This window comes from Camellia sinensis, chromosome 12 (assembly GCF_055761805.1).
Source record: "Camellia sinensis isolate YWXY chromosome 12, ASM5576180v1, whole genome shotgun sequence".
Lineage (NCBI taxonomy): Eukaryota > Viridiplantae > Streptophyta > Magnoliopsida > Ericales > Theaceae > Camellia > Camellia sinensis.
In genome coordinates this window covers 135,610,529-135,628,127 of record NC_138972.1, presented here as the reverse complement: position 1 = coordinate 135,628,127, position 17,599 = coordinate 135,610,529, and the positions used below count along the sequence as shown (strand labels likewise).

The 17,599-nt window shown below is 33.9% G+C and overlaps 2 protein-coding genes and 1 pseudogene across 5 annotated transcripts; 1 reads left to right on the top strand and 2 right to left on the bottom strand.

Annotated features, from left to right (window-relative positions):
• Positions 1–411: 411 nt before the first annotated feature.
• XTH10 (xyloglucan endotransglucosylase/hydrolase 10) lies at positions 412–3,628 on the bottom strand. The gene is made up of 4 exons (XM_028205865.2): positions 3,242–3,628; positions 1,999–2,099; positions 1,725–1,918; positions 412–1,013 (listed from the first exon to the last, which is right to left on the bottom strand). The coding sequence occupies exons 1-4, from the start codon at positions 3,450–3,452 to the stop codon at positions 611–613; spliced, it is 909 nt and encodes a 302-aa protein (XP_028061666.2). The 5' UTR covers positions 3,453–3,628; the 3' UTR covers positions 412–610.
• A 6,730-nt stretch (positions 3,629–10,358) lies between these two features.
• On the bottom strand, positions 10,359–10,846 carry LOC114265125 (basic form of pathogenesis-related protein 1-like; annotated as a pseudogene).
• A 3,653-nt stretch (positions 10,847–14,499) lies between these two features.
• LOC114265099 (myb-like protein X) lies at positions 14,500–17,595 on the top strand. 4 transcript variants are annotated; one of them, XM_028205842.2, is made up of 2 exons: positions 14,500–14,839; positions 15,914–17,595. In XM_028205842.2, the coding sequence occupies exon 2, from the start codon at positions 15,992–15,994 to the stop codon at positions 17,312–17,314; it is 1,323 nt and encodes a 440-aa protein (XP_028061643.2). In that variant the 5' UTR covers positions 14,500–14,839; positions 15,914–15,991; the 3' UTR covers positions 17,315–17,595. The 4 variants fall into 4 exon arrangements, with proteins under 4 accessions (XP_028061643.2, XP_028061640.2, XP_028061642.2 ...); XM_028205839.2 differs by having other exon boundaries at positions 15,857–17,595; XM_028205841.2 differs by having other exon boundaries at positions 15,854–17,595.
• Positions 17,596–17,599: the final 4 nt, after the last annotated feature.

Genomic DNA, 17,599 nt, shown 5'->3' with positions numbered 1-17,599 from the left:
CGTGAAACGACACCGTAGCGGCCTGTGTAGAAAGCATTTCTGATTTTTCAATATTTTCTATAGACACAAGCTATTCTATTCTTTCTTTTCTCTTTTTTTATAAATGTATGTGTGATACCATGTAACTCATAACAAATCTACTCTTATATTGAGAACCATATGTATCTCAAAGCCAACTACATCATGGGTTGAGAAATATATATCAAAGCTTAACCCAAATACAATCTTACTTTGCAGTTTTCAAAGATAGATTGGAAAATACATTAATTGATTAAAAGATTGATTCGCTTCCAAGGATAGAGAAACTTCCAAGGATAGAGATACTTGACCCAAACGAGCTTTTCAAAACTTTTCAACAATTATCAAATTAAATCATGGGAATAACAATTGATTATGAGAACAAGGAGAAAAGAATGAAAAAAGTTTTCTTGTGATAAATGCTATACACAGAATTTGTATACAAAATAATGTGACTCATTTATACCTATTCATTGAAAATCAAAAAGTACATTAATGTGATTCATAATTATAAATCGGTCATGATCACACCATTTTGTATGACTTTTTTTGTATAAAAATTCTATTTATTTAACAATTTTTTAATTGATATTCAGTATTTGGGAAGAGAGCACTCCTTGGGAAGGTTGTTTTGGAATCTCTTGTCGTCTTGGCAGTAGTCATATATGAGATAGTACTTCCTAACCCATTTGAAAAGCCTCCTCTGTGCTCTTGTTAGAGAGCTGGACCTGTCCTGGTTCCACCAATTCGTAGGGCTATCTGCCCTACAAAACCTTGCATTTCCTTTCCATACGCATGCATCAATCTTGTAGTTCCCGAATGAGGCTATGAAGGGGCCCTTTGACCAGTCAACCTTGTCTTTGCCACCACGTGTCGCCCAAGTGTCACCGTTCCATAGGCTGATTTTGATGCTCATTGGCTGCCACTTTGGAAATGCCACTCCCTTGTCTGCATGGTTTCTGTATGTTCTAATTGGAACCCAATCTACCATGAAGCTACAATAAATACACCCTCGAATTCAAGAGAAGAGAAAAAAATTTACACATGGTTTAAAAAATTACACATACATCAAGATCTAAAATAAAAACAAATTTCACTTTATCTCACATGGTTTATGGAGTTAATTTTTTAATATTTAAAAATAAGTACATAATTTTTTATGGTTCGTGAATTAAAATGCATTGCCTATTTAATTAATGGCTTAAGTAAAACGATCAAAATAACCATAAACATACAAGTAATTTTAACATTGTGCAAATTATGTACTTTTATTGTCTTTTTGGGTGAAAAATGTATTTTAACAAAGTCATTCATGTTTCATACACATGTTTCACATTTATTGTTAATTTTGATAGAATATTTAATGATGCATTTCAATTTACAAACTATATAAAATTATTAATATTGTGCTTAAATGTTAGGGTAAAGTAGTACGTAGACTAAACATGAGAGATAAAAGTGAAATTTGCCCTATTGTAATGTTGTTGTACCTTAACTTATGCAACTTAAGCTGCATTCCTAGGTATTGCTTTTTATTTTTATTTTTTATCTCAATATAACGGTTGTTCAAATGTATGTTTTTGTAACGAACTGTTCCATTGACTGTCTTCTAACTTAGTTTGGGCATTATCAAGTGATATGCTTAAATGAATAGAATTAGCAAAAGCAACGTGTTAGAATTTCATTTGTAATCATCAATAACTTACACAATTTGATTAAGATTCCAAAGGATTGAATAGGTGTGGAAGTCCTCTGTTGGATCAAACCACAGATAGATTCTCTCTTCTCTGTCGTCGAACCCATCAGCAAAAACATTTGTTTGAACGATGTAAGGCTGCCCACTGACGTTGCCAAGGAACTCAAAGTCCATCTCATCGCGATTAGGCTGATCGGATGTTAGCTGCATTACCAAACACAAGTTTTTTGATCAGAGATTGCAACAACAATGAAAATTTGGAAGAAAAGAATCAAATTTCTTACGTAAAAGGCCACGACTGTGCCTGCCGAGTCACCTGGTATCAGCTTAATTTGCACGTCAATCTGACCAAACAGGAACATGTCGTTGGAGGCAAATCCAGAGCCTAGAGAGGTTTCAAACAACAAATTGAATAAGAGAAATGAACACCAAAAAAGACTAGTGAAATTTATGTCATCGCATTGCATCTAGGATAGGGGTAACTCAGGTGAGTTTTGAGAATTGCCTAAGCCTCTTCAAGCCCAACCTCCAATCTGAATTTGTCTGCTCAAGCCCAATCCGTACATAATAAATTAAACTCAGTCTATGCTCAAATTACCCACATATTTGATTTTTTTTATTCTTTTCTTACAAGCAGGATAATTAATTTGTTGAAATTAGACCCTGTTATGATTTTTATGATAAAATAATTAATAATATCAAAGCAAATAATTTATAAGATGAGAAAGAAGGAAAGAAGAAAGAGTTGAGAATTGAGGAAATGTTGCAATGATTTTTGCCATTTCTGAGTGAGAAAGGGACATGACAAATTTTGTATTGTGTTATTTGTGAATATGACATATATGGTGAATATGATTTAAAATTCTACATTATTTACCATCATCCAACAACTAACAGTTTACATATATTTAATATTTTTATTTACAATTCAGTTTTTGCGTTGCTCGGATTGTCCAGTACTTTTGCACATATTCGGCCCAAATTTATTTTGGACTTTCGAATTTTTGCTTAAGCTAGTACTGAATTAAAAATTTTGTTGTCCAAATCTTAAAAAATTTAGGTTGGACCATCAAACTTGCACCCTAGTTTAGGATGGCAACGGGTCGGAGCAAATCAGGAGGTATCAACAAGGATGGATTAATTTTGCAACCTTTGAAACAGTACTAATAAATTTAGAGATCATATGCTATATTACAGATAATGATTAATTAGTGATGAAAGTTAAATGATGTAAGATGAGAGATTTAAAGAAAAAAAACAATGGTAAGGTTGAGTATTAAGTCTAATATTTTGCTATTTTTAGTCTTATTATATTTAAGAAAATTAAATTATATATATTATATATACACAAAGAAATTTAATAAATATAGTTAGAGAAGGGGATTGAAAGGGACGGGAAGGGAATGAAACCTGTGGCCAACCCCACTTTCTTATCTGTGAGGGGAAAACTCATAAAGGGTGGGCCAGGGATGCATGAGGAAATTGGCATTTCTGATTATTTATTTTATTTTATTTTAAAGAGAGTACCTGAATCTTTGTCAAGTATCAACCTTCTTTCACTGCCATCTGCAGAAGTGTTTACATGGGTAGGAGACCACAGCACGAAGAAATCCTTGTTGAAATCTCCTGTTGAAACAACAGAAGCTACTGAAATTTGAAGTGAATTCACGATAAGAATTGCCCCAATGAAGGTCACGAGTCGCAGATACTTGATCATGGTTTTTGTTTGTGAAGCCATCTATGGAGGATTTTTGCAAGAAGAAATTGCAGAAGCTACATATAAGCATTACATTGTGGGGGTGGTGGACCAAATGTGAAGAGTACTGAGTTTTGTTTTTTGTTTTGAGGATATCTTTAGGAGGAAGCAAAGGAATGCTAGGTTTGTCATGGTTTTTTTGGGATTGTTATGGTTTTATTTGGAGTGATTAAATGCCAGCCAAACTAGTTAAGCATGTGGCCCAAATGACAAACTTTAGTCACTGATTTCAAATCAATTCACTAAATTCTACTGACATTGGATTCTATGCCTTTGAAATTTACATTTTCAATACATTTTTAACCACACCATCTCCAATAAGTATACTTTAAGACCTTGGGATTATAATTTTAAATTTGGTCAATATTTGAGCTAAAATATGTCAACTCAAATTAAATTTAGATAAAGCTTGTGTTGAGCTCCCACAACCTGAGCAACCTAAAATTTGGTAAATATCTTAGCTCAAAATTTGTTAACTTGAATTAAATTTGGCTGAGGCCTAAGTTGAGCTCCCACAACCCAAATCAAATGTTAATATATGTGAAATATTTATTAAATATGAAATATACATATAAAATATTGATTATCTTCCGGTGTTTGATTAATTCATATTGCAACGTTATCAATTTTATTGCTTAGTACACACAATTCAAACTGATTGTTTTATTATATTTCATGTTTGTAATTTTTTGGAATAATTTTTTTTTTCCCTTTTTTCTTTTCTAAACGTGCGATACATTTGTTTATGAAAACACAATACTTGGACCAAGATAATGTTTTGGTATTAAATTTGAGTAAGCTGAATTCCTGCTCTAGTTAAGACAAGTCAGTTCAGGTTAAAGGTTCATCTCGAGCCGAGCTTAGGATTTGAAAAGATACTTAGCCCGATTGAAGCATTTGGGTTGCAGCCCTATTCCCACCATATCACACGATTGGGAGTGTATTGGGGATAAATGGACAGAAATTTTGGTCGCATAGAATCCTCGGACCATTCTGCCATTGAGCCAAGCTGTCATTTGTTGATCTGGAAAGGGCATTATATTCCTAGCTTTAGGTATAGGTTTTAATTTGAATTGCTTTTTTCTTCTTCATGGTTTTGTATATTTATTTATTTATTTATTTATTTTTGGCAAAAAGTTTAGAGAAAGTAAATATCTTACAAGATATTTGCTTCCAGTTGTGCTTTGCTTTTCCATGATAAAACTTGGCCCTTTGAATCTGCTTTCTCATCACTTCTTTAAAATGTTCTTCAATACATATTCCTTTCGTGTTTTGATCTTTTTCTTGGGGCAGCCTTTGGGCCATGTGTTCATTCAAGGCCCGGTTATAAACATAGTGGATCTATAGGCCCGTCATTGAATTTCTTCTAAGGCCCATTGACCCACCTAATCATCAGTTGACCAAACTACCATTGACCCATAACTGCCTTCGATTTTTAGGTGTTTTTAACAAGTCTTAACTATAAGGGGGTTCACATGTTGTGGGTCTTAGTTTACTTGTATATTTATTGGGGTTTGTCTCTTCTACTATGAGATTTTTTATTTTTTTATTTTTTTATATTAATTATGCTTAAAAGAAAAACACAATAACAAGAAGAAGAAAGCCAAATCCAAAAACAAAAAACAACAATAAATCTTGACTTGGATCACATTTGGTCCCAAAATATTCTACAAATCCAACAAGTCTTGTAGCTATATGAAAAAACAAAAATCTAGTTTTTAGATATAATGCGGAAAATTACAATGAAATCTATATTTTAGAAGTGAATCATGTCAGTTAAAGTACTTATTTTACTTGGACAAAATTTATACTTTATTAGAAAGTGATGATAGAGCACTTATCCATTTAGAGACTTTATCTCTGTAGATAAATATATATATGTATATATTAGTGTGAATTATTGTAAGTGTGAATTTCGGGCACATGTGAAAGTTATAAGTGTTAATATTCACACTTCCAATGAATAAAATAATGTGAAATTATGGGAAGTGTGAAAATTGTAAATGTGAATACCTTAAAGTTGTGACACATTAACTGTAGGTGTGAAATTTCGCACTTTCGACTAATAAACTTATTAAAACATTGTGAAATCTTTAAATCAATCAACAAAATATCCACATTCACGCTTTCTTATATTGAAATTATAAAAAAAATCCAATAAAAATTGTAAATATTCATACTTTTTATTTTTAAAATACAAAATCATTCAATAAAAATTTGTGAACTTTCACGCTTAGACGTTGTTTGGGAAGAGCCGTTGGAGGCTATTATAGCCTAAAATGAAAAATAAGCCAAAAAGCTTTACTATTCACCACTTTTTACTAAAAAAAAAAATAGCCTTAGCTACCGTGATAGTGTAGGCTGTGTCTACACTGTCAAAGTGTCAAATTTCTACATTACATGGAAAATTACAATTTTGCCCCTTCACATCAATTTTAAAAATTATAATTTTAGGGACAAATTTGTCATTTTAACTTCAAACATCATTTCAACACATTTTTCAATACAACAACTCAAATAAAATACATCTCATCTTCCCAAACACAAAAACTAAAATAGCCTACTAAAATAGCCAAAAAGCCAAATAGCCTACTAAAATAGCCACTTCCCAAACGAGGCCTTAATACAGAAGTCACTTATGAAAAAATCTTTAGGAAAAAGAGGGTGGGGAGAAAATGTCAGCCTTATTGTGAAATTTTGTGGCGAAGGTTATCGAATGTAGTGGCTGCAAAAAAATCATTGAAATCGGGCGGTTGAAGGTTCGATAGCTTTTGATATTTGAGGACGTGGTGAAGATGTGGGTAGGGAAGAAGCCAAACTATGACTATAGTGTTGGAACAATCTTCTGTATAAATAAAATAAATTGAAACTAAATCAAACAAAATAAAATAAAACTTACAGAATTTATTTTGTCGAACCAAATGGAAAAATAAAAGACCAAGTCGAGTGTGTGACACTCTGTCCTTAAGACAGATTCGCCCCGCTTCGGTGCTTACGGACTAATGGCGTCTATCTCCCAGGATACAATGATCTTCACAAACTTGTAGTAACGCTCCACACAAATTTGTACGGCGAACTAGAACCTTGTGTTCTTATACTCTCTTTTAAATTTACTCTAAAACTAGAATGAAGAATTAATAATGCAATGGAGAAAATTGGACAGCAAATATATAAGTTGCAGACTGATTTTCGGATGTAATAACACTGCTGGAATGTTGGTATTTATAGGCACAACAAGTGCTGTCCGAACAGGTATAATATTCAAATGAACAGGTGTGGTTTGAATCCAATAGGTGCTGTTTGAAAACAAACAGATATGCAAACTGTTTTCAACAGATTTAACTACTGCAGTTGAAACTGTCCAGATTTTTGAATCTGTTTGGACATATTAACAGATCTGAAATTGATTAAAACTATTCGACAGTTACTATAGGAAATTCGGACAAAAGGAGAAAACTTTTGGATTCGAATTACAAAATTTAAATTAATTTTTCCAGCATGAAATTTTGTCCAAAAAATTAATATAAGACCCGACCCATACCCGCGCCCGACGACGCACGTGTGGTGGTTTGGGTTAAGGTACACTTTGTCCATAACTCCTCCCTTCTACAAACTTGGGGTGTCCCTTGAGGCCCAACCCAAGTATTGTAGGCTAGAGCTGATATACTCAACAAAACTCTCTTAAAGTTTCAATGTGGGACAACCCCTTCCAAAGAAACCCACATTTACTTCCTTAAATTTCCTATTCCACGAACCCGAAAACAACGTCATGTTTCCATTCACTCATAAATGGTTTTGACGAACCGTCTTTACCATGTGACTTGCCACGCAGCAAGGAACACGTTACCTCTTCAGACCCACCCCAAAAGACGTTCGGGGCCCACTCAATTTTGGGCTCAAAGTCGGCCCAAAATAAGCTTTATAAACCAAATTTTCCAACATATAGTTCCAATTATTATACTCAACTTGTTTGGTGGTGTGACATTGCCCAAATTGGTTTTGCTAGAGTTTAGTGCCGAGATCAATGGTCGTTTGTCACTTGCAATTAGTATCCACCAAGAATTGCATGCATCAATGTCCTTGATAGAATTTTTTTTTACCGGAGTATGTAGTGATCGATGAATATAAATATGAAATATATTAAGAAAATATTATATAAATTAATAAGCTTTCTTTTTTATTATCAGCAAAAGTAAAATTTTATTGATGATCAAAGTAATATGAGCAGTATGACAAAAACATCAATAAAAGGCAAAGAGCAAAGCATGGAAGCTTAAAATACAAAACTAAATAAGGTTAGTATAAAAGCAGGCATGCTGTGCAAACTAAAACATAGCCAAACATCCATCTCCCCAAAACCACACATCATAAACATAAACAAAATGTCTAATGAGGAAGCAAAACACCTAAACTTTAAACTTTGATGGAAATCAAAGACTACCAGCCACCTTACTCTCCACTTTGTTGGCAATCAAAGACCTCTTCAGTATTAGCTTTAACCATAGAGCCGCCCTTATCCTGGTCAATTCAATTAAATAATGCCATACCAAAACTTCACTCACTACTACATGTAAAGGTTTTAGGAATCAAACTTTTTTATTCCTAAAAATAAAATGTTTGAGACAAAAAAACAGGTTTTAGGAATCAAACTTTTTTATTCCTAAAAATAAAATGTTTGAGACAAAAAAACATTAAGAGACCACTTTTTGTCGTCAAGAAAGTGTCACTAAAAAATCGCCCCAAAAAGTCAAAAATATGAACTTTAGCAACAAAATTTTCAAAATGTTGCTAATAAATGCACTTTTTGCGACAGACAATTTCATGCAAAAAAAAAAAAAAATACTTTTTGAGACAAATTTTGGTTTTAAAATGATAGTAATTCATCACTTGAAGCCAATTTTGTCGTTAGAAGTACAACAATGACGATTTTAGATACTAAGATATTTCATTCTTAAAAAGTGATTTTGTTTTTAAAACCTTGATTTGTTGTAGTGACTTTAAACATCTTTTTTATTTCTGGACATCTACAGGGACCTTAGTGCTAAGAAAAACACAGCTTGCTGTATCAGTTTATGAAATTTCTTGAAATTACGTACTACTAAACCACCAGTGCACCATGCCCTGCGAATTTCCAGGGCATACCCATCTCATCCCCCCACCAATCAAGAATGGCACACCACACTTCCCTAGAGAGATCACACAGAAATAGAAGATGATCCATTGATTCATCACGATTTCCACAAAAAACACATTTAACATCAGCAACAGTTGGGTAAATCTTTAGTAGCTATCCTTCCCAAATACACTGAGAGGGTAATTTTTGGGAAAATTGGGCCGAACTTCGGGTTTGGTTTTGAGGCCCAAAACGCAGTGGACTAGGTAAAAAGGCCATACAGAATACTCCGGCCCAGAAGGGCAAAATTACTCCGGCCTTGGGAAGACAAAGCTACTTCGGCCCAAGGAGACGAAATTACTCCGGCTCAAGGAGAGATCGTTACTTCAGCCCGAGGAAGAGTAAAATTACTCCGGTCTGGAGGCAATTCACAGTTAGGCCGGTCTCAGAGTTAGTCCGGTCGCAGTATGTTCTAAGAAGGCCGGTGTCGGAATTAGTCCGGTCGTGACTTATATTGGTTAGGTCGGTCCGAACTTGTTACTTGGAAGTTTGATCTAAGCGCATCAAGGTCGAACAGGGCAGCCGAAGTAAAGAGTTGGAGGAGAAGACCGAGCTAAGGATAGTTCGGCCTTCTGTGGCTCGGTATAGCCAAGTTTACTTCGGTCAAAAGGAAGTTCGGCCGTAAAGAAAACCATCCCACTTGGTTTGAGCAGTGGGGGAGGGTGTAAAAGGATAAGCATTATCCTTAGGAGAATGAATCCTAGGAGGACTCTGCATGGAGAAGTGCAAGTCCTACTAGGATTGTGCCACGGGAAACTTATAAAAGCTCACAAGCATCACCTTGGAGGAGGTAATTAAACACAATCTTTTTGAGAACTTAGAGCTTTGTCTATTTGTCAAGTTTTCTGACTTAGGCATCGGAGAGGTTTCCGGCACACACCCGCCGGCTAGCTCACGTTTGTGTTTTCAGGTGACAAAGCGACGTCGTACGGAGGAGCGTGGACTTGGTCAACAGGATTATACGAGGAGAATTATTTCTTCCCCGTACAACTTGCCATGCGAAAACTTGGAACTTTGGGGGAGCAGAGTTCCTCCAAGCCATTTTGATGGGATCAGGTTCGCAATAATGAGACTTGAATCAAGCAACACGATGATGAACTGTGGACCTTCTTGGTAAAATAGATCAAACTGATTATTATCAAAATGATTTGAACTGTTTCAAAGACTCAACATGCATTTTTTTTTTTGCATGGAGCTCTTTCATTTACTGATATTTATGTCTGTTAGTCTGCCATATTTTTTCTTGACAGAAAAAATAAGGAGATGGCTTTTTGTGCTCTGATTCATTATTTGAATTTTGATTCAGGAGCACTATCTAAAGTGTTTCAAAAAAGGATTATCTTGACATAGGTCTGCCTCTGGCCTGGATTAACTATTGACTTATTGTTTTAACAATTGAAAATCAATATATATATATATAACACAATAATTGATAACCCTATTAATTCTTGTCAATTTTTTGTCATAATGGTGCAGGAAATGAATTGAACCAGTATATATTACACAATACTATCACACATGACATCAACAAATTCTTTCAACCAAAATGCATGAAAAACTTAAAAATATTTGTTAAAGAATAACAATTATTTCCATTCCATGGAAGATACTAGTTATGTATATACATACATATTTCATGTTCATCCATCAGTATAGGATTATGTAACATAAGGCAGTTGATATTAAAACGTCATATTTCTGTTTAAAAAAGCATCCTAGTAAGGACGTTGACCCACATAATTTCCTGGTGGATAATAGTTGCAGGTGACAAACCACCATTAATTCTGGCATTGAACTCTAGCACAGCCGATTTGAGTAGTGTCGCGCCAAACAACTTGAGTGTAATGCAGGCATCCAGCAGCTTCACCAATACATGCATTTGAACCGTAGTTGTACTTTGGCTTCTCATCTACCCACATCTTCATCACGTGCACAGCTGTAAGTTCGCCCGAACTCTCTGCAATGTTTTCACCATATGGACCATTTCAATGCTCCAAGTTGCAGTCAGCACTCCTCAGTTTGGCGTAGTTTTCGGCATAGGCAGCTACGGTGTTATTTCATGTAAGAGGCTTGATTCTGATTTGAGCTCGAGCGGCATTGTGGGCAGCAAGGAAGTCCTGGGGGGAGTTTGTGCTTGGGAAAGGTGAGCCATGGTCAAGGCCATGAATGAAACAATGACTTGTGAAATCTTCGAGAGAGCCATTTTGATTCAATCTATGTGCTTATGGGAGGATATAATTTTATGGTTTTTGGGTATTTTGAAAAGATAGTTAAAAGTTAATTTTTGACTTCTTTATCAAGTTTTTTTGACTTCTTTAGAAAGTCATTTGAGAAGTTGATAAAAAAATTGATTTTTGATTTTTTTTTTTGGTAATATTTGTTTTTACTGTCACATCATATTCAAATGACCAAAATACTCCCACTCAAAAGATTTTGCCTTAGCCCACAAATGTAAACATGGAAGGTATAACTGTAATTTCACAAGTAACTTTTAACTACCTTTTCAAATGGTTAAAAGTTACACTTCTAAATGGTTTTGATGTCAAAGATCATTTTCAAATAATTTTGATACCAAAAAAGTTAACTTTTGACTTTTTTTAGCAAGATGTAAAAAGCAACTTTTATTTTTCTTCTCAAATGGCTCCTTTTACAAGCAAAGGTTGGGAAAGTTAACCATGCAAAATAGTCATGGAAAATGCATGCTCATAAGCTAACCTATTGATGTGGGGCCTGCTGGAGACCCCACCAGGGGAGACCCCAGCAACCCCACCTCCACGTGGGGGGCTGGTAATGGCTGAAATCAAAAAAAAAAAAAAAAAAACAAACAAACAAACAGTTTTTGGGCCAATAGGAAGAGACCCCAGTATCCCCACTGGGGTCTCATGCATTTTCCTATTGATGTGAGATGACAGTTGTATAAGTTCACAAATTAAAAATAATAATAATAGGCATTCGTTAACGTTTGATTTGGTCAAATTATTGTAATACGTGCTTAAATAGGTGTTGTCATAACGGAGAGACGAGACATGGGATTATTGGGAAACAAAATGATAAGGTTTTGGAGTTATCCTTCGGAATTTAATTCAGTCTATGCATTTAAAAATAATATTTTTAGACAAATAATAATAATAATAATAATAATAATAATAATAGTACAATAATTAACTTAAAATTTAGATTGTGAACCAGTAGAGTCAAGTTGAATAATAGATTGTTTAGTCGCATTTTCATTTTTATTTTTTTATTCTTGGAAACAAAAATAATGACAAGTTTGGGTACAACCAAACTGTTAGCACAAAAAGTGAAAATTGTTTTTATTTTTGAAAACATGAAAAATAAAAATAAAAAAAAATGAAAACTTGGAACATCATACTGAATATAGTTTGGAATTGACCTTTTTCAGTAATTTTTTTAAGAATCGTGCTACGTAGCTCGAAAGAGAGGCGTCCAAATTCTCCGAATTCAAAACGACGTCGTTTTCATTTTTTTTTTTTTTTAAAAGAAGAAGAAAGAAAGAAGAGAAGAAGAAAGAAGAAGAAGAAAAAGCGGAGGCAGAGGCAGAGGCAGAGGCAGGGGCAGGGGGCAGAGGCGGAGGCGACGGTGGGCAGAGGTAGAGGCGGAGGCGAGGCTGCGACAATCGGGCGGAGGCGACGGCGGGCAGGGCTGCGACGACGAGCTGCCATCTCCTCTTCCCCTCTCTTCTCTTTCTCTCTCTCTTTCTCTTTCTCTTCTAAATTTCGGACTGTTTGGGGGGACAAATTTCGGGGGAAAAATCATTTTCCTTTTTTTTAATTCTTTTTATAAGCAAAAAAAAGCTGATATATTTGAAAAGTTGTAAATTATATTTTTTTTTTCAAGGAAAAAAGTTAACATGGCTTTTGCTGTGTTTTTTTTTTTTTTTTGGATTCAAAATTTTTTTTAAAAAAAGGGGTAAATTACATTGACACCACTTGAGGTTTATGTTTATTGCAGTTCTCCCCTCACCTTCGAAAATTAAATCTCCCTCCCTAAGGTTTAAAGTTTCATTACAGATTCCTCGCCTTAGCAATTTAATTTTTTTAAATACCAATTTTGCTCTCACTGGGTAAATTACATTGACACCCCTCACATTTTAGAAATTACAATCCCCTACCTAAGGTTTAAAGTAGCATTACCAATTGTCCTCTGAGTTAGTATTAGTTAGAAAAAAAAATTCATTGAAAAAAAAAATTAGTTGAAAAATAATTTTGTTAGTGAAATTTTTAAATTTCTATTTAAAAACCAACCTAAACTCATTTTTTGAATTTACGTTTTTTTCCTCAAATTTACAAACTAAGACAACAATTTATTAACTAAAAAAATTATCAAACAAGTTTTTATGAGAGTTTTTAAAATTTTTGTAAACATAAGTTGAAAACTGAAAACGAAATGGTTACCAAACAGGTTTCAGATGGTAAAAATGTCATAAAATTAACAAATAATTAAATAAGTTACCAACGTAAAAAATGACTTACTAAAAGATTCTTAGGCTATGCATGATTTGTTTTTTAGAATTTTTTTTAAGAATTAAAAATTAATTTGGTTAAGAAATAAAAAATAAAAAATAAATATTATTTTTATATAATTTTTATTTTTCAAGTGGCTAGAAATAATTTTTTACAAATTAAATTGAAATAGTCATACGTATGTATATAACTTGCCCAAAAGTAAAAATGATAATTATTTTTTATCCTTAAATAATAATTATTTTTTTTATTTCTTAACCAAATTAATTTTTAATTTTTTAAAAAAATTTCTAAAAATCAAATCATACATAGCCTAAGAATCTTTTGATAAGTCATTTCTTACATTGGTAACTTATTTAATTATTTGTTAATTTTATGATATTTTTACTATCTGAGACTTGTTTGTTAACTATTTTATTTTTAGTTTTCAATTTATATTTACAAAAATTTAAAAAACTGTCATAAAAATTTGTTTAATAATTTTTTTGGTTTATAAATTATTGTCTCAGTTTGTAAATTTGAACAAAAAACCTAAATTCAAAAAATGAGTTTATGTTAGTTTTTAAACAAAAATTTAAAAATTTTACTAACAAATTTTTTTTTTCAATTAATTTTTTTTTTCAACTAATACTAACCGATGAGACAATTAGTAATGCTACTTTAAATTTTAGGGAGGAGATTGTAATTTTTAAAATGTGAGGGGTGTCAATGTAATTTAGCCAGTGAGGGCAAAATTGATATTTAAAAAAATTAAATTATTGAGGGAAAAGCTGTAATGAAATTTTAAACTTCAAGGAGAGATGTAATTTTAAAAAAGTAAGAAAAAACTATAACAAATATAAATTTTGAAAAATGCCTAACACCCCCAGTGGGGTCACTGGGGGTCTTCTCCCATTGGTCAAAAACTGCTTTCCTTTTTTTTTTTTTTTTTGTTTTCCAGCCAATGAGGGGATGACACATGACACCTCACTGGGGGTTGTCAGTGGGAGTCACCCCAGTGGGGGTCTGTAGCATGGCCCATAAATTTTAAAGGGTGTCAGTATAATTTACCCGAAAAAAAAAAAAAAACCTTTTGGCCTTTTTAACTAATCATAAATAAGAAATTTTTTTAGCCAACAAGTTGACATATTTAGCCCATCCAATCACCCTCCGATGACATGTGTGGAGTTGACTTTTTTTGAATTTTTAAAAAATAAAAGTAATTTAAACTTAAAAACACAACCGATAATGATTTAAATAAAAATTCAAACTAAAACGTAATTATCATCGTAATAATATATTATTACAAGATTATTGTAAGAATAAATATATCATCAAAGAGAATTTTATTCCGACAAATAAAGAGACAAAACACGGACATCCAATCCAACCCGAATCGAACCCGATTCCAATTTCCCTCTCCAACTCCTCTCATAAAATGGGTGTCGAGTTGCCCAACATGATTCAACCCGACCCATATTTTTTTTTAATATACCCGTCTATGTTATGCATTACAATTACACATTCACATCCAACCCAGACTTCAGAGACAGACAGACACAGGGAGGGAGAGGGAGAGGGAGAGGGAGAGGGAGAGAGAGAGAGAGGCCAGAGCGACTAGTGAAGAGAACTCTTTCGACTGCAAATCCATCTGGTACTCGAAGATCAAACCAAAATCGCGACAATTTTCTCTCTTACCAAACAGTTTTTCTTGTGCTTCTTAGGTTGTCCAGGTATGTTCTTTCTCAGTTTCTTTCACTCTTGAAACCATTGTCTCTTCCTCTCATATTCTTCTACAAATAAGGATTTTAATTGAATCTTATAATCTTTCAACATTTTAAATTTAGTAAAATGTTTACCCTCTTTGTGTATGCGTGTGTAGATACTATAACAGACAAGATTAGTCTTGGAATTATGATCTGAATGTTTGTTTCAATTGATTTGTTGCTGTTACTTAACTGTTACTGAAGATGGGATTTGGGTTTATTTAATTTTGGTTCAAGTTTTGTGGGGTTGTGGAATTTGGATTTGACTAACTACTTGGCTATAATTGCTTAAGGGGGTTCTAGGGTTTTTAATTACATTTGTGGGATTTGATGTTTCTTACTATGGTTTCCATGGATTCATTGCTTTACCCTTTGTTTTAATGCTTGTGCTGTTTATTTTTTTATTTTTTTTATTTTTTGGGGTGTCTCGTTCATGGAAGAAAATTGGGGGCTTTGACTAAGGATCAGTTTCTAAAATTTAGGGGCTTTACCTTTCTAAAATTCAGAACTTGTTTTCTGAATTTGTTTTGAAAAATTAGAATATAGTTTGGCAAAAATTAACATCAAAAGAGATCTTTTTTAATTTTTAAAAGTTATTTCCTGAGAAAACTATATAAAAAGACTGAGAGTTTACATTTTTTTTTTTCTTTCACCAAACTAGTTTCTGAAAAAAAAAATTGGAAACTAGATCCGAAAATTTAGGAATATCTAACTGTGAAAAGGAGTCCTTGGGGTGGGTTTCTTTCCATCACTGAGAGTTTCAGCTTTTGGGCCTGGAGTTCTTGATTTCAAACTTCAATTGAACTGCATCGGATTTGAGAGGAGTTGAGCTGCAGTAGAATTGACCATTGTGTGAATTTATTTTATTTAACTTTACAGATGCTTAAAATCAGGTTTCATGATTTTATTATGATTGTTTCTCCCCTTTAATCTGAATCTCTTATAGTTCATTTGTACCTATTTGACTTCCATGCACGGTAGCAGTACAATCAACTTGTTCAGCATCGTCGAAACTTAAGACGGTGAACAGCGTTGTTTCAGATTGATGATTTGATTGCTTTGAGCTTTTACTCGTGGCTTCAAGAAAGATAAAGATTGGACAATTCCTGGAAAACCACCATGGTCAAGCAATCTCCTAGTAGAAACCAGAGGTCCAAAGGTGTCAAGGCTAAGCAGGTTCTGCAAATTTGTGTGCTGCTTGCTGTTTGCTTTTGGTTGGTGTACCAAGTTAAGCGTTCCCATGATAAGAAGAAAGCATTTGATGAAAGTGATGCAACGATCTCAGTTAAAACGCATGTTGATGATGAAATTTTGAAATTCGGACGAAAAGGTCTCCTTCCTCGATTGGATGAAACTACCATGAAAAATGAGAAGCATGATGAAGTAGAAGCAGAAGAGGAAGAAACTGGAGGAGGAGAAGAAGAAGAAGAAGAAGACAAGCAGCATGAAGAGGAAGAGGTAGAAGAAGACAAGCATGAAGAGGAAGAGGTAGTTGAAGGCGACAAGCATGAAGAGGAAGAACCAGAAGACAACACCACCGAAGAGAAAGAAGATGAAGGGAGAGGAGGTGGGGATGATGAGATAGACGAGCATGATCAAGAGAAATCTGAGGTGGAGGTTGAGCGTGAGGAGGATCTCATCGATGAAGAGAAGGACAGAGAAGAAGGTGATGAAAAAGAAGCTGAAGAAAAAGAAGGTCAAAGTGAGAATGAGAGTTCTTTGGAGGACCATGATCATGATGGAGGTAGTCGGAATGCTCATGAGGCACGAGAGGAAAATTATAGGGCCGATGATGCTTCCAGTGCAGTAACTCATGAGACTGAAGCTATTGGCACTGAAAATGAAGAGGTAAATGAAGTGAATCACACTGAGGAAATCACTGTCGATCAGAACACTACAGGTTTAGAAACTGGGAAAGAAGAAAAGGGTTATGATATTGTTACATCCAAATCAGAGGACAACTCTGTTTTGAATTCTACAATGACAACAGAGTCCAACAATCAACCTGAACTAGGCAATGTCTCGACAAAAGGGAATTTAGAAACTAATAATTTATCCATGCAGGGTGGAATAGAAACCAAACCGGATTCAATTGAAGCTCAAAATGCTACAGTAGGAGATGTTTCTCTGGGAAAAGAAAGTAATTCTGACGCAGCTTCCAATAACAATCAATCTGACTCTAATTCAATGACTTTCAGTAATACTGAAAACACAGAGGAAAATACCGATACTACACTGAATGAGAAGTCAGACACCGATAATGGAACAGATGAAAGCTCAGACGAATCAGCCAAAACTGAGAATGCAGATGAAGATCAGCAAGATCCTATTGATTCTTCTGATTCTTCCATCTCCTTGGAGAAGGATGTTCGCAACGATCTTGATACTTTGCCTGAAATTATAACTGAAGGAAGCAACAGTGAAGATGCTGCAGCAGAATAGTAGTTTTGTTTAGTTGTGAAATTTTGATTTTCCTGGTTTGTTCCATCCTTTAGAACTATGTTTGGTTCTAGAGTGCTCTGCTTGATTGTGTATTGATTGATGTCTTAGAGAATACGATTTCAACTTCGCACAAAGTGTAGGCAAGTTGATAATGTTGATGGTTTAATTCTGTGATTGATGTCAATTTATTTATTTTCTTTTTTCTTTGGGCAAATTGTACTTGCAGTTCTTGTAATTTATCTCTTCTATCAGATTAATTGATAAAGTTTTAATTGTATCAATTTT

Coding starts and splice junctions, on each gene's coding strand:
- XTH10 (XM_028205865.2), bottom strand. CDS start 3,452: ATGGCTTCACAAACAAAAACCATGATCAAGTATCTGCGACTCGTGACC. Junction 2,100..3,241: donor GATACTTGACAAAGATTCAG/GTACTCTCTTTA, acceptor AAACCTCTCTAG/GCTCTGGATTTGCCTCCAAC. Junction 1,919..1,998: donor GCACAGTCGTGGCCTTTTAC/GTAAGAAATTTG, acceptor TTGGTAATGCAG/CTAACATCCGATCAGCCTAA.
- LOC114265099 (XM_028205842.2), top strand. CDS start 15,992: ATGGTCAAGCAATCTCCTAGTAGAAACCAGAGGTCCAAAGGTGTCAAG.